We start from the raw sequence: 16385 nt of genomic DNA, 5'->3' as shown, positions 1-16385 counted from the left end.
TCCACAAGGTGTTGGTGTGGAGTGGAAACCGGCCTGCTCTCTGTCGATCAAGCTTTCGACATGTTCTTTGGTGTGTTCTAGGATTATTTTAGCTATTATCTTTGCGAGGGCAGGAAGCACGCAGATACGCCTCCAATTGTTACACTCAAAACGAGTGCTCTTCTTTAGAATCTTAAGGATCACTTCCTTCTATCACTCTGGGAGAGGTCTCGGATTCTCAAAATTTCCGCACTAGTGAAAGAAGATCTGCAGTAACTGCAGGTATAGCGATAAATAACTCTGCGGGAGACCGGTCAAGTCCAGCGGGTTAACTTCGTTTGAGTGCATTGATACCGAAATGGCTTTTCTTTTGCTTTGAGGAACAGTCCGTATAAGGACGTTACGGTTACTAGCCATTTTATCCATAGGAGCAGGAACTTTAGCGGATGTGATACGATTAAGAACCGTGGTGTATTCTTTCTATCAGCTGTCCATCATCGTGGATGGAGGATTCGACCGTTAATGCCTTTCACGGGACTATCAAAAAATTTGGAACAATATACAAGTGCTTTCGTGATGCGGTATGCACTTCTGGAATTATTGCGTTCTGCAGCATCTACTACATCCTTTTTGTCACATTTTGCTGAACTTCCCCTGATTTCACACGGTATCGCAGTTCTAGCATGCCTCGCTCACCATCACTTGCAGCGGTCAAAGAAGCCTTCAATCCATTCCCTTCACCGATTTGCTACCACGATTCCGCAGTCAGCCAGATCTTATGACACTCCTTCGGGGCGTGGCTGACGACCTGTGTAGCACCCGAAAAAGAACACTTTTTGTGGCGGCCCAATGATCATCGATATTTTCGGGCGGTTTACTCAGTGTATCTGCCGTCCGATCAACTCCTCTCTGAACGGGATCATACAAGCGGTCGATGTTGAATTCGGGGTGTCACAGCTTTCCAATTCAGATGGTGAAACCTTTTGATGCTGATGGCAGGCAGGCAGCGCCTCTCTTGTTACGCACATCTAAGAGAAAACTCTTAAATCTCCTGGTGACCGCAAAGTTGTCGATCTGATTACCCGCACGGTGTTGTTGAAATACAACTGACCTTATGACTGGCTCTATGTACGAACAAGGAAACATCTCATCACTATTGTTACGGGCGCCATAACCATCCTTCCCCATCACATGTCTGAGCAAGGTGTTGTGGTGAGTTCTATCATACTGTATGCAGTCCCAGTTTGGGGAAAAGCGCTGCAGGTTTTAGGTAATGCATATATACTGAGTACGGTTTACAGAAGAACAGCCTTAAGGGTGTGTTCTGTGTTCAGGACCGTCTCAGACGATGCAGCGTTCGTCATCTCGGGAATGATGCCGATTGCCATCCTGGCAACCGAAATGATGAACATTTATAACACCAGGTCCGTCTCTCCCTTATCGCAGGTGAAAAAAGCCGAAAGAGAGAGATCCATAAGCAGATGGCAACAGCGATGTTGATCTCTTCCATCAGGGAGTGGCTGGAGAGAAAGCATGGGGAGATCAATTGTAATCTCACCCAGTTTCTCACTGGTCATGGAGGATACCGTCAATACCTGTACAGGGAAGACGGAATTAGACCTAGAGCTAAAGTAAGCTAACTCCGCCCGGTGGTGTAATACCTAAAGGTGGTTCCACGGGGTAGGGGGGGGGGGGAGTTGGGGGTGGTTTTAGTGTGGTTTATGGTTGAGCAATATGCCGAAATTACTTTTGCGTTCTTCCTGTTTCCACTTAACTTCCTGAGAGATTGAGAAGGATTGAATCTAAAGTATCCACTACAGGGCCAAGGAAAATGATGATGATTTTATTGGAGATCCAAAAGCGAGTTGGTAAATGATTTCCTTTGTTATATATACTTTTTTCCTGTTATCAGTAACATCCTTCATCCCACTTTGTTGATCATTGGTATATAATTTTAATGGATTATTATTATTCTGTTAAGGGAAAGCCGCACCACGTCCTTGAAGAACTATTGTGCCCCTTTTACTGGTTATAGTGTACCTGTTGATCATAGTATCTCAAGCAGGCCTGTAACCGTTAGGAACTTTAGTATGTTCTCCACTTCCAGAAGTTTCAGCTTTGCATCTTTAATGGATAATGGCGTCTATATTTCTAGTATGTGTAAAAGATTTGCTCACATTGTTATCGTGCCAAATGCCCTATATGACGAAGCAGAAAGGAGAGTCATCCTGGAGGTTAATGAAGAAATGAACAGAGTGTTCCTTCCTATAGAAGACTGCACTCTCTGCATAAGTATTTAAAAAGTGGATCTTTTGGGCACTTTGAGACCGCCTTAACCACTCGATCCACCGAAGCAAGAAAATACCTACGGGCAGATTCCCTTAAACTGACCACAATTTCAAGCCATTCTTAGCCACTCGGTAGCGTCTAGAATTGGAAAAGTAGGCCTCCGGACGCCCATATTTCTCCACTGTATCCTTTCATCGGTGAAATTCATCGTCGCAACTGATTTCACAAGAAGTCTGTAGTGGAGCTTATAAGAAGAGTACACCTCTTTCGCGAGCGCCCATATCAGGGGCGTCGAGAATTCCCTACAGGCAGAGTGTTCGTCGGCTCACGTTACAAAGGAAAAACCACAGGAGCTAGAGTTATACATGTTGGGTAGAAGCTGGACAATCTTGCGATCTCTTCTAATGGCAAAGACGGTGAAAGGTTAAGTTCATGGAAGCATTATCCATGAGACATCTGAATATGGAAGAGCGGAGAAAAAGTTGTCCGTACCGAAAATATAATAGTATGATGTCTTTTACCCTGTTCGGTGGAACAATAATTGAGATCAGTGGATCTATAAAGGAGGAGTGCGATATACATATAGTCATTAAAACCATTGAAGAGAAAAGGACTTGTAAAGTGTAAAAATTTCACAGGCGTCAGAAGAGTTGCTTCCCAAAAATCAAAGGACGAGAAAGTCAAAAAGACAACCTCAAAGTTAAAAAAGTCTTTCATTGGAGATAGCAAGTCAGCGAAAGAAAGTAATACAAATTGTAGAAGTAGGGACAGCGGCGGATAGAAAAGCGGAAGCTTCAAAAAGGAAACACGAAGAGTCATAGGTGAATCAAGTAATTGCAATTGAAGATCATCATCATCATCATCATTATGATATCATCATCAACGGCGCAATATCCGGTATCCGGTCTAGGCCTGCCTTAATAAGGAACTCCAGACATCCCGAGGTCCACCAATTCGATATCCCTAAAAGCTCTCTGGCGTCCTGGCCTACGCCATCGTTCTATCTTAGGCATCTAATTGAACATCACCTTTCCAAAAAGGTGATACCACATACTTCGATGTTATTTGAGCTTGTAAAAAACGTCAGTTAAATCAGAGGTTTCCAAAATGGAGATAAAATGCTGGAGCTGAAGAAGCTACAACCATCAATTTATCACCTGAAGCAACGCTCCAATTGCTGACAAGTAGGTTAAAATTGGTTTCGTAATTTGCTGACTTAGGCGTTATTTCAGATGACTCGATGCATCCAGATAGCGGCAGTTTACACTCAAAGAGAAGCTTATACCTCTAGAGAGAGAGCAAAGCTAACCACGACTGTATATTAAGAGGAAAAGGACGGTGCCGCCCGCCAGCATTTCAAAGTAATTTGGAACCGACAATCGCAAACAATTTTTGAGAAGGACATCGATGTAGGGCCTGAATTAACGATTCAACTAGAAGCAGAAATGTAGGTGATTAAAAATGTAGCCATCTAAGGAATAATAGAGTTTCAGAAGTCAGACTGGCCGTATGACCGTGCACCACACGAACTTATCTGGTATGCTCTACGACAATACTTAGTGCCAGCCGTACTCGTGCGCTGGGTTCAATTGCTCTACCACGATCTGAAAAGTAATGTTCGAGGTGTGACGGGTGTATCAAAACTGCTTTGTGTCTCTGTTTAACAAGGAAGCGCCTTTTCACCAATCCTCTTTGTTCTTCTTATGGACACCGTCACATCCAACGTCCAGCGCCCTATACACTGCTGTAAGCAGATGTTTTCCAATCATCTAATAGCGAAAATGATCTCGAGCAACATTTCCAAAATGGAATGATCGCCTCATGCAACACGGTCTCAGATTGAATCTAAATAAAGCTGAATTTTTGACTACCGATCTCATGAAACAGGCACAATCAGCAGTGACCTGCCCAGAACTGAGCGATTTAAATACCTCGGGTCAACGTTATCAGCCAAGGGAGAACTGCGTTATGAAATTGCTTTACGCATTAACGCAACCTGGATGAACGAACGTCTCAAATCTAAAATTTACCGGAATGTTGTCCGTCTTGTCGCTCTCTATGGTTCTAAGTGTTGGCCGACCATAAAAGACAATGAACGGCGTCTTGTGGTAATGGAGTCGAAGATGTTGCGTTGGACTAGTGGCGTGTCACTTTTTGATCACATCCGAAATGAGGATATCCGCGATCGATATCGGGTTGCGCTGATCGTGGAAATATTGCGAGAGAGATGTCTTCGATGGTATTGTCACGCAATTCGCGTTAATGAGAATTCACTTGCTAAAATTGGTCTGAACACTGAAGTCGATAGTAAACAACCAAAAGCCAGGTCGAAACAACAGTGGTTTGTTACGCAGAATGGCGTCGAGATTGCATGCACATCAGGCATTTGATAGAATCAAATGGCGAAACCGATCACGTCGTGCCGACCTCGCTTGTGATCGGGACAAAGGCTGAAGAAAAAGAAGAAGAGGATTGGCAAGGACGAAAATAACAAACGTTATAAGTTTACAGTTTCATGTTTCTTGCGGCACGATGACGGTATAGTATGAGATGATAAGAAGTCCTAACAACCACTGATTTTGAGGCTTGGATAGTGTATTAGAGCAGCCGACCCGGAAATAACCGCATTATGCTCGAAATTTTCACAACTAGATCTGTTGCTTTCTTTGGGGCAATCTCGGTATCAATATTCAATATGATGTACCACTTTTGCGAGGAGGTCGGTTGCACGTCATACTCACGTCTGTCAGTCAATTACAAAGCCTTTTCGAAAAGGAAGTGCAGGAATTCCGAGCTGATCCGCAAAATTATTTTAGGAGAATGAGTTCGAAGGGGCGCTTTTAGGAGAACATGATGCAAAAGATGTGACTACAAAAAAAAGCAGAAGAATAACAAGACTCTTGGTAGAGACATGCGACCCTAATATGCTGAGCCGCCGATTACTCGCAAACAATGGGACAAATTATTAATGGAATGATAGGATTGTCCGGTTACGGACTGTAGGCTTTGGAGAAAGAAGGGTGCGCTGCGGGTTCCGCGGAAATCATATACGAAACTTTGTGGTAGGTTTAACATATGCAGTCTATATCAACCAGCTATCAGGAATGCTTTAAACAACTTTGCACGGAGGCAGATTTAAAGTTCTGGGGGCAATATACTAGGTTGCTTGGTTGTTTTGAAGAAGTTGAAGATCGAAAACGACGACTTACTTTCCTTTTGAATTTAGTATATGCAGAAAATAAACGTAAAAGAAAGGTGCTGGTTGCATTTGCTGTACCTGCAGTAACTTATAGGTGATAACCTGCAGCAAACGTGGTATTATGGTGACCAATTTGATTTGACTGGTCCTTGATAAGCTTCGTAATAGAGTGTTACAACTACGCTGATTAAGAAGGGGAGGCTAAAAGAAAGAAATATCATCAAGAACTGGCACACAATACAGGCATTGGAGGTTGCGTCAATCAGTTGACGTTTTCATTAGTGGTACAATCCTTTAAATAAAAACTCCAACCTAAGGAGTAAGGTAGGGGGGGGCGAAACATATACAGAATATACGTTCGTCGTTGTAAGAGACGGTGACAAGTAAATCTCATGACAATGTAGACGTAAAACCAATCATAGAAATTCCTTCAGCAGCATGCGGTCATCCATGTGCCAGTACAGCAGGAACGTCGTATCTACAACTTCAATCACCTTTCCCTGCTTTTTCGAGTCAAATGTCTAACTTATTCTCTTCTCAGGTAGTGAGAAGAGGAGTATATATAACGAACTTTTATACTTCTTTATCTTTTTTAACTCTGACCGCTTGTGCCTATCTTTAGAAGGCTTGGGTTGCCCTCCGACGCCACCCTTGATCTATAATCTTTTCCCAATGAAGCGAAAGGTGAAAACTTTTTGCCACCAGGACATGTGGCTGCTAACATCAACCCGAGGATTGAAACTTATTTGTCTCAGATACTTTTCCGGGTACGATAAAAAATGTAATTAATATTTTTATTTATTTATTTTTTTGATGCCGATTCAATCTTCTTCAAGATACTTTATTTGTTCAGTTTAGGGATTGACAAAATCCTGAGTCCGCGTCTACTTGATGGCAAACCACACCAATGGTGACCTATCTAGCGAAGCTTTCTTCGAAAATCTGTTGGCAAAGTTTAATGTAGAGAGTTCTACTTCGAGCCATCCCAAAAAAGTTATTTGGGCCGACAATCACATCATATGTTCACTCCACAAAGATGAAGAGAGTAAACTAAAGTTGTCATTGTTCTCAATTGCTCTCTGCTTTCTAGAACTGAGAAGCAGATTCTGGTTTAACTGAGGTAGTTTTCTTTTCAACCGCATACGAGGTACTGTAAGTGGTTGATCTTAGACTTCGATCTGCCATCATAAAAAGTAAAATCTTTCACTAGGGGAAAAGATACACATAAAGATTGAAATAAAGATTGAATCCATTTTGAGTGCGTAGTACACTTGCAAACACCCGTCGGCTTTTGGTTAAGTCACTTCGAATGATTCCTTTACACTAAGAACCCTTAAATGTTCCAGGAAAAAGGATATTTCTTCTTTAGTAGTTAGAATAGTACTCGTACCTTTATCTAGGACGCTTCCATACTGTTCCAAATACGTTGCAGGATTCCCCATTCCAAATGGAAAAGGGACGATTTGCGAAGTCTTTTGCAGCTCGATCATGTGCTGGTATAAAGGTAAATTTGCACTATACAGGGCATCATAGCTGACATTTTCCGGTCGCATGTGTAAGTAGGACCAGCGTCGCACAGTCGCAGGATCAGTATACTCTTGGAAGCCACTTTCAATTGGAACACTAGGGATTACAGGTTTCTGAGAGCCTTCACACTGCCGCCACGTCTCGTTGTGTTCTTGTTGCTCCAGAATGTCGTCAATATTAAATCCGGATTTACGTTGAGTTCTGGGATTCATGGTTCCTAGGGACAAATTTGACTTTCACCCGATCGCAAGGTTTTTCAAAACGGAATTCTTCGGTTTGCGCAGGATAGCATAGTAGCACGAAATGCTCCACTTCGAGTGGCTTGCAGCGATTGACTAATTCGATGATTGGTCTTATCGCCACCCCTGAATGCGATATACGATATCAGGAGCGGTAATGCCCAAATATGATTTCGATTTGATTGATTCGCTCGTTACTGATAAGCTCAATCATCAGCGAGTACAGTCAAAGGCGAACGAGGTGCGTTTATCGGCCATTAGGCCTCGGAACGGAGGCGTAGAGAGAGGCACGCAAAGCCTGGCTTCGCAGTCATAAAGGTGGCAGGCAAGAATGCCGCTCCGACAATCATTGGATTAACTTTTGATGTATGAGTTCAATTCGTCAGAGATAGTGGCGGTCCTAATAGCGAATAAGTAATCATGGCCCAGTATATTAACGCTGTCTGATTGGTCGCCGTCGCAGTTCAAGTATTAATTATTGCCGCCATGATGTTTATAGCGATTTGCTTTTCATAATCTGACTTTGCTTGACACTTTATTATTGTCCATTGGACATGTTTTATACGATTATTGCGGAATAAATTGGAATAAAATGATTTGTTTGCTTCCCTCGGTTACCGTTGTTTCACCAGATTACAAGTCACCGAATATATTTGCGGCCATAAGCCTTTTATCTCGTCAGATTGAATACTATAAGTACTAGAGTGTTAATTAGAAACAAATTTAATAATTTCAAAGATTTAGTTTCCAATTCGTGTGTGAGGTCCTGATAATGATATCCGATAAAGCGATAGCGGAATACTTGAAAGGAGGACTTAATGTGGCTTTTTACACACTGAATGTGTTTGTATTTGGATGAATCGAATTTTGTGCAGTTTTTGCCGTAGACCTCGTTGGCGTAATCACCTATGCCGAAGTGAGGGTCTACGGGTGGAGTTCACCTGGGAAAAATGCTGACATACTGACATCAGTCTTATCCGGAAATGGGGGGTAGGCTATTTTTCAGAGTTAAACTTAATGGGAGTTAGTTGAAGATCTCACGTTAGGGCCCATTTGTGACCGTTTGCTAAGAGAGTGGTTTGGAAGTTCTTTGAGGGCTACCACTCTGTAAATTTTTACTCTTTCTTGCTACCGCCGTGCTATGCTTGGATAGAGAATGAATTGACACCTTCAATCTTTGGCTATCGGATAAATGTCTTTCGTCGGTATATGAAATGTGCGCACGCTTCTCTAGGTAGGTATCGAGAGCCCTAAGAATGCTCATTTTCTTCAACTTGAGCTGGAAAACTTAGTGGTAGCAGATTTTAACCCAGCGGGATTGTTACTGACGGGAACCGCACGATGAGGGAATTGGTTTCTGACGGGATTATGACTGCCAGACCCCTATCCAGGTTAAGGAGCATTACAATTGTGCGGTGCTATGTACCAAAGGAGATCTCCAATATAGATTAGTAGAATGCTTTCTACGAGCAATTACCCGCAGTTCACAAAAGGTGTGTTAAAGGAACCAATGCAATGGAAATCGAGCTGATAGCATCTTGGTCAGGCATATGTTACGGTGGCATGGTCACGGTGATCATAAACAAAGCTTGAAGATTTCTGTCCCTTTGCCCCAAAGTCAGTCAGATTTCAACTGACTTGCTTTTGAGCATCCAATCAGATCGACCCTATCGCGATTAGAGTTGTCTTTTGAATGTGTGTTATAAAAGAGGTATTGACATTGGCCTCGTAATGGAATACCATTTGACAGTTCTTACCTTCGTGTGGTTACTATGTTTGCTGGCAAGGAAAATTGCCTGGCCCTTCGAACTCTCTTCGGGACACTTCCTCGACTCTGCTATAGTCTAGCAGTGTGAAAACTTTTTTGTTGCCTGAAAGTTACAAAGTCTTAACAATTCGAAAATATTGACGAACAGTGGGCCGCCATCAAAAGTGCCTTTATCTTTGGTGCGGATTAAGTCCTAAAAGGATGTTACATGCATGGCTGACGTGGAGGTGGATCAATGTACGCAAAGAGTTGAAAGCTCGAATGGGACTAGTCCGACGCGCTTGGGGTTTCGTTATTGTGGGTGAGTACGTTTAATTCAAGTATAATCGCCGACCTAAACAGTCTGCCTGCGGAATTGTGTTTTCCAACCCCTGTGTGTGTGTGTGTGTATGGTGGGGGGAAGCTACAGCTTCCGAGCACTCAGGCCGTCTAACGGAATATTCCGGATTCGTTAACGTATCGTAGGATTTCCGTTAGTGGATGTGATGCTACCCGTCGCAATTGGAGAACATCGGCACCAAAGATCTGATGCCTGATGCGTCCATAGGCGGGGCATTCACATAGGAAATGCTCCGTGGATTCCGCTTCCTCATTACAGGAGGGACACGTATCATCTTCGGTAATTCCTATTCTGAACATATGCCCAGCTAGTGAATTATGGCCTGTCAGAATGCCCACAATACACCTGCAAGTCCTCCTGCTTTTCGACAGGATAAACTTTGCGGTACGTATGTTGGGTTCTGGCAGGAAAAGTTTGGTGTGTCGAGCAGCATTTAAGCTCTGCTACCTGTCATTATGGGAAACTTGTTCCCAGTTTTTGAAAACAGATTTAGCCAATGCTACTGATACCCCAATTGCTGGCTCCGGTCCCGGCATAGGGGAGATTGACCCCTCTTTCGCTAAAGCGTCCGAGATTTCATTTCCCTCTATGCCACAGTGACCAGGTACCCAGAGTAGTTCCACCGTATTGAATCTAGACATAGAGTTCAAACGGTTTCTGCATTCCTGAACGATTTTCGAGGTGATCAAAGGACTGCTCAATGCCTTCAGTGCAGCTTGACTGTCACTGCAGATTGCGATGCGCCTGCCCTTCAACCGCTCGTCAATCACCCAGTTTGCCACCCTTAGGATCACATAAACTTCGGCTTGAAAAACCGTTGCATATTGTCCCAAAGGAAAAGCCCACTTCTCGTTTTTATTCGAGAGGTAGACTCCGGCTCCAGAACCCTCTTCTGTTTTTGAGCCATGGGTGTAGAAGACTTCCGTATATCCCTCCACGCATTCCTCTGGGTCTTCCCAGTCCTCTCTACGCTTCAGGGTAACTACATATCTTTTACCAAACAGATGTATTGGGACACGAGAATCGGAAGGCATTGTAAGAACTGGATTCAGTCCTCCCAGTAACTCTTCCAATCCTCTGTGCCCCCCACATCCGTTGTTTTCCCATAGATCTAATCGAATTAGCCTATGAGCTGCTTTCATTGCAGTGCTTTGAATAAATATATGCAGGGGCCGCAAATCGAGTAGTGCATTCAGATGCATGCAGAGTGCATTCACCGGATGTCGTGCTCATGGCACCAGTGATACCCAGACAAACAGTTCTTTGGAGTGCAGCTAGTTTATATACGAACATCGGCCTAATGATGGCAACGTATATCCACATTACCACATGAGGCCTGAGTCCCCATGTCGAGGCAAAGATCCGTCTGCCCAGCCCATAAGCTGTGAGAGCTCGTTTCATCTTTACCTCTACATGTTTGTTCCAAAGAAGTTTTTTATCTAGAGTAACCCCCAGGTATTTCACTTCTTCGGAGAGTTGAATGGTAGTACCCCTCATCTCAGGGAGGCAAAGTCCATCCAGTTTTCTCCTTTTTGTGAATAAAACCATTGTGGTTTTATTGGGATTAACTGACAAACCATGTCTAAGGCACCAGCTGTCTATCAAATCAACGGCACGCTGTATATTCCTACACACCGTTCCAAGATCCCGATCAACAGCAAGTACAGCCACGTCATCAGCATAAGCTTGAGCGTGTATTGGCAAATTTTGCAGTTCGCATAGTAGTGAGTCGATCAGTATACTCCACAGAAGCGGCGAAAGCACACCTCCTTGGGGGCAGCCCTTCGTTGCCTCCGTAGTCAGGTAGCGATTGACCCCTACCTCAGCGCACAGCAATCTTTGCGTTAGCATAGCATGGATCCACTTAATTAAAGCATCATCAACACCATGCGCTCTGGCATCATAAAGTTTTTGAAAAGGCGCACAGTCAAAAGCCCCTTCAATGTCCACGAACACCCCCATCGCATACTCACCATTCAAAGTTGCATCCCCTATCTTTGTGACCAAAGAATGAAGAGCGGACTCACAGGACTTTCCACGTTCGTAAGCATGTTGGTTTTCACTAAGTGGGTGTGACCTAAGTGCGTTTCCACGAATGTGACGCTCCACCAGTCTCTCCAAACCTTTCAGCAAGAATGAAGTCAAGCTGATCTGTCTGAAGTTCTTTGGATTAGAATAGTCATCTTTCCCAGGTTTCGGTATGAAAACTACTTTAACCTGTTGCCAAGAAGAAGGCACGTAGCCCAGAGCAAGACATCCTCGAAAAATATTTCTTAGAGGTCGCTCTAAATGCTCCATACCCTCCTTTAGCACTGCCGGATAGATGCCATCTATGCCAGGTGTTTTGAAATGTTCAAAGGACAGTATCGCAGTTCTCACCTTTTCAAGGGTAACAACCGCTTTCGCCGTGTTCCAGTTCCTCTTGCAACACTTGCGTGTTGAAGGGGTTGCAAGAACCGTCAACTCTCCCCCTACCACTTCTCTCACCCGTTCCCCCGGGTGGTGTACTTCCAGGAGGGTCTGTACTGAGTCCAGTCTGGAGCTCGTGAAAGTACCGTCGGGTTTTCTAAGAGAATCCAACTTGGCCGACTCATCCCTTTTGAGGACTCTGCACAGCCTTGAAGTCTCCCTTTCGCCTTCCAGTTCCTCACAGTACGCTCAAAAGGAGTCTCGTTTGGAGCACCTCACGAGCCTCTTATATTCCAACCCCTGGCATTTCGGTAGAGTTATCGCTTTCACTCACCTGAAAAAGCAACAACAAGTGAAGAACTTCCTTTGGCTACGGGCAGATACCCGTGTAGGTGTTAATCAGAAGACAGTGGTAGTGTATAGGTCACATATTAAGAAAGGAAGTTAATTCAATTCAATTGGTTCATACCATGCAATGGAACCCACTATCCTGGAATGGTCGAAGAGTGTCTCTTTCTGAAGCTACGTGGCCCAGAACAGTAGCGTAACATGCTCGAAACGCTGTCAGATCGCAACCAACTGACAGATACTCTGGCCCCCGCACCGCGGGCCCACGAATTATTTTATTTACATTGGGGGAGGGCTTGTTTTTTCACTTTAAAGCTAAAATAAGTCCCGATGAGAGGAAGTATGGGGATGAGATCTCCGCAATCACTAGAAAAGACGAAGTACAAAATACATTCAACTCCCTCAATAGGCTGCATCCCAATATTGAATTGGAAAGAAAGGAAGGATGATTGTCATTCTTAGATTTGTTATTGAGGGAAAAATAAAAGAAATTAGACTTAGAGATCTACAGGATGCCGGTGGATACCAAACGAGTCAACTCTATCCCTTCCCACCACGTCCATCACCAAAAACTCACCTCTTTTAGTCATATTATGAATCCGGATGCTAGACTTTTCCATATCTTCGGAGGGCGTGTTGAAATTGACGAAGCACATTTGTTATGTCGCCATATCTACAAAGGATACATTGGGCAGACCATCAGCAGACAACTGACTCTCCGGCGGGAAGCCCCGATCAAGCTTAATGTAGATTAACAGCTCAAAAGAAGGACAGTTTTGTAATTTAATCAAATATCCCTTTCGTTAAAGCGAAACCTGGGGAACATGATTTGCCTGTCGTTTTCAACAGTCGGAACAGCCAGCATAAAATTCTTCTGCGATCAGCCTTCCAAGTCCTGGATATATGAAATTTCCTACTCAAATTACAATAAAGTAAACATCGGACAGACAAGCAAGAATTTAGAAACATGTCTCGGAGAGCAATTAAAGGAGGCTGGAGAGAAAAAAGGGAGCAACAGACCGCAGATCGAACGTAGCGAAGCACATAGTTTTGAAAAGTCACACCGTTTCTAGGAAAACGTGAGATTGGCGAAATACATAAGGACGTAAGACAAGAAATATGAATAAGGCAATTTCAGGTTTATTTTGAAGTGATGACGAAGGTCAAAAATATTTGCTGAGTTGTGCATATTTGCAAAGAAATAAAAGGCTTTAGCAAACAAAAAGCAGACGGTTACGAAATTTGATTTCAACTAAGGTGCTAGCACAAATCCTGTGAAACGGCTCCTGTATTTTAACATCGACAAATCTGCTATCGAATCCTGCCTCCACCTCCACGCGGTGACAACTCGGTGTTTTGCCATCAAAAGAGCAGATGCAGAAGGGCCAATTCAAGTGCCTTAAAACGGAAAAAACTATCTAGATCGGCCCTCCTGGGAGGGGGTTGAGCAAAGCGCCGACAACGCTTTCTCTGAAAATATCAATGTGTTCCAGAACCCAGGATGCAGCCTTGGATTGGAAAGATCAAGCCGCAACGACTTCGGAAACGTGAAATTGGCTACTCCTTTGGGTGTTGTAATGTGCGAACTCTTTTTCGAATGGATGCACTACGAGAGCTTCTTCAGGAAATATTCTGTAACAACATTAGCAGCCTCGCGCTCCAAGAAACGAAATGGCTCGGGAGTGGAGTAAATGATTGCAGACTTTACGCAATATTTACCACCGGCATAGAGCGGGGAAGCAGAGCTCAATCCGCTTGAAAATAAAGTTTCTCAGTGTGAGGTATACTAGCTGCCACGCACCGCCGGAGGACAAAGATGATGTCATTAAAGACGAATTCTATATCTGACTGAACAGATTTTTTGACGAATGACATCAAAGTATTATTGGGAGACTTCAATCCTAAAACTGGCCACGAACTGTTCCATAGAGGCATAACAGGAGGGCAGAGTCTCCATAATGAAACAATCGATAATGGCCAAAGACTCATCTCTTTTGCTGGTAGCAACAATTTAGTCGCAAGCTCCATCCAGCCGAAGACAACCACAGTCATATTTCAATGCACCGTCTCAAGCTGGTCCTGAGGAAAGTGGTGAAGAAATGTCATGAAATAGAAATACCTTTGAGAATGTCGAACGGAGGAATCCTAATGAATGGTTCAATGATGTCCGCCTGGAAACGATTAACAAGAAAAACGATGCTTACTGATTACTAATCGAAAGACGAATCCGAGTCAGAGAAGACAAGTATCACGAACCATGGCGATATGTTAAAAAGATCTGCGGACGAGAAAAACGGAAGTTCAATGACAACAAAAGCGACGCAACTCAAATAAAAGTAAGATGGGTTAAGTATTTTCAAGATCTCATTTCCACCCCTTTGCCAACCCGGACCCCCCGACTTTGTGTGAAGTAGAGGCGGTTTTGTTTAAATTAAAATCACATAAAACTCCCGAAATCGATGGCGTCCCAATCCAGTTCTTAAAAGAAGGTCGTCAGGAAGGTGGCCTCAGTTGACATCAGAGGTACGTTATTGGTGAAATCCGTGCATCGAGCAAAGTCAGCAGGAAGCAAAGTGGGGCTCAGGGTCAATGCATCCAAAACGAAATACATGATCAAAACTCGAAAGGTGGTTGCTAGTGTGTAGAACAGTACAATGGGCGAGCATAATTTCGCATAGGTGGACCAAATCTACCTAGGAGCCTTACTCACGATGAACGGAAACGAAAAACACGAAATCTAAAGGCGGATTACTATTTCTCATAAAGGATTTTATGCGGTCCTCCGTATAATGAAATCGGAAAAAGTACATAGATGCAATAAACTACGCATCTATACGGAATTAATGCAGCCCGCACTGCTGTATGGATGCGAGATGTGGACCTTAAAGCAAATGTCGGAAGAGCAGACCGTTATCTTCGGCAGAAAAGTACCGGAAAGGAAGGAGATACCTAGTCAATCAGATATAATCATGAATTGTATGAATTATTAGACGATCCACCAGCATCGACACTACTCAAAACCCGGAAATTGCAATGGATTGGCCACATCGAACGAATGCATGAATGAAGGATTTTGAAAAGAGTGATAACAAGTCGGGAAACCGGAAGCTGGACGCTTCAGGTACGAAAGGTTTTGTGTATTTCTTAGTACGTAGCACGTAATATATCCATATATTATGTGAGAGTATCCACTTTCGGGTGATATTGACATTCATAGTCTTCAATTTTCAAAGAAGCAACAAATTTGAGGTATTGTAACTTTGTTAGTAATAGTGCGATAGCCTATACCACTGCAAAATTTCATGGTACTAGGATAAACTTAAGGGGGGTTTCTAACCAATTACAAAAAATTGTAGTAATATACTATTATTAACTTTATTTAAACAGATATCGGCATGGAAGGTATTTCGGAGCCCAGGCACCATATAGTGGCAGCCTCCTGATTTTTTTCAGATTTTTCGGTTTGGTAGTTTCTGAGAATGGCCCCCTTAAAGAAGTGATCACTTTAAACCCCCCGCGCTCCCCACCCTTCCAACGAACGTCAAAACTAAGATCGGCTTTGAAAAGTACTAATCGAGACCTTTAATTTGATACCCCACATGACTATATTTGATGAAAAAAAATTTTACACCCCCCTTTTGCATGTATGGGGACCACCCTGTAAGTCCCATCCAAAGGGCTTATGTCGGTATTTTCAAGCAATTGTTGGAAGCAAATCCTTTTTAAGGTTTTGTGTAAACACAAAACCTTATTAAAATCGGTTTACTGTCCGTCTGTCTGTCCGTCTGTCTTTTTTTTGTTTTCTTTTTGAGGCGGTGGAAATCTTCAAAAGACACTGGTCTGGCCACACCAGGGTGTGGGATTGTTACCCACTAAAATCACCCCCGACTCCCTCCCTGCCCCGCGAAACCACCCTAAGGTATTACATCACGGGGCGGAGTCAGCTAATTCCAGCTTAATTCCGTTTCTTCTATACGCGGCGTACGTGACCGCGCTTTTCTCCTCTCCTCTGCCTTTCGCAATTTATCTTCAATAGATGCGATCATGCAGTTGGCCGCATCCCAATTCTCTCGTTTTGCTAGCATTTTCGCCACCAGATTTTCTAGTACCAGCACCTCTCCTAGAGTCTCCTCTAGATTCCTCCATTCTTCTACAAATCTCGGACAGTGGAAGAATATATGCTCTGGGTCCTCTGGGACTCCATCGCAATTAGGACAATCGGGTGAGGCCTCCAATTTAAACCTGTGCAGGTATTGGCGATATCCTCCATGCCCCGTGAGAAACTGG

General features: G+C 43.5%; 1 protein-coding gene across 1 annotated transcript in view; it reads right to left on the bottom strand.

Moving 5' to 3' along the window:
• LOC119651552 (brain-specific homeobox protein homolog) overlaps positions 1-7321 on the bottom strand; it is a 38174-nt gene extending 30853 nt beyond the window's left edge. Inside the window, exon 1 of the mRNA XM_038055184.1 lies at positions 6858-7321. Within this exon, the coding sequence (XP_037911112.1) occupies positions 6858-7206 (349 nt within the window). The 5' untranslated portion in view covers positions 7207-7321. The remainder of the gene's footprint in view (positions 1-6857) is intronic.
• Positions 7322-16385: the final 9064 nt, after the last annotated feature.

This window comes from Hermetia illucens, chromosome 3 (genome assembly GCF_905115235.1).
Source record: "Hermetia illucens chromosome 3, iHerIll2.2.curated.20191125, whole genome shotgun sequence".
NCBI lineage: Eukaryota > Metazoa > Arthropoda > Insecta > Diptera > Stratiomyidae > Hermetia > Hermetia illucens.
This window is presented reverse-complemented; position numbering and strand designations above follow the sequence as displayed.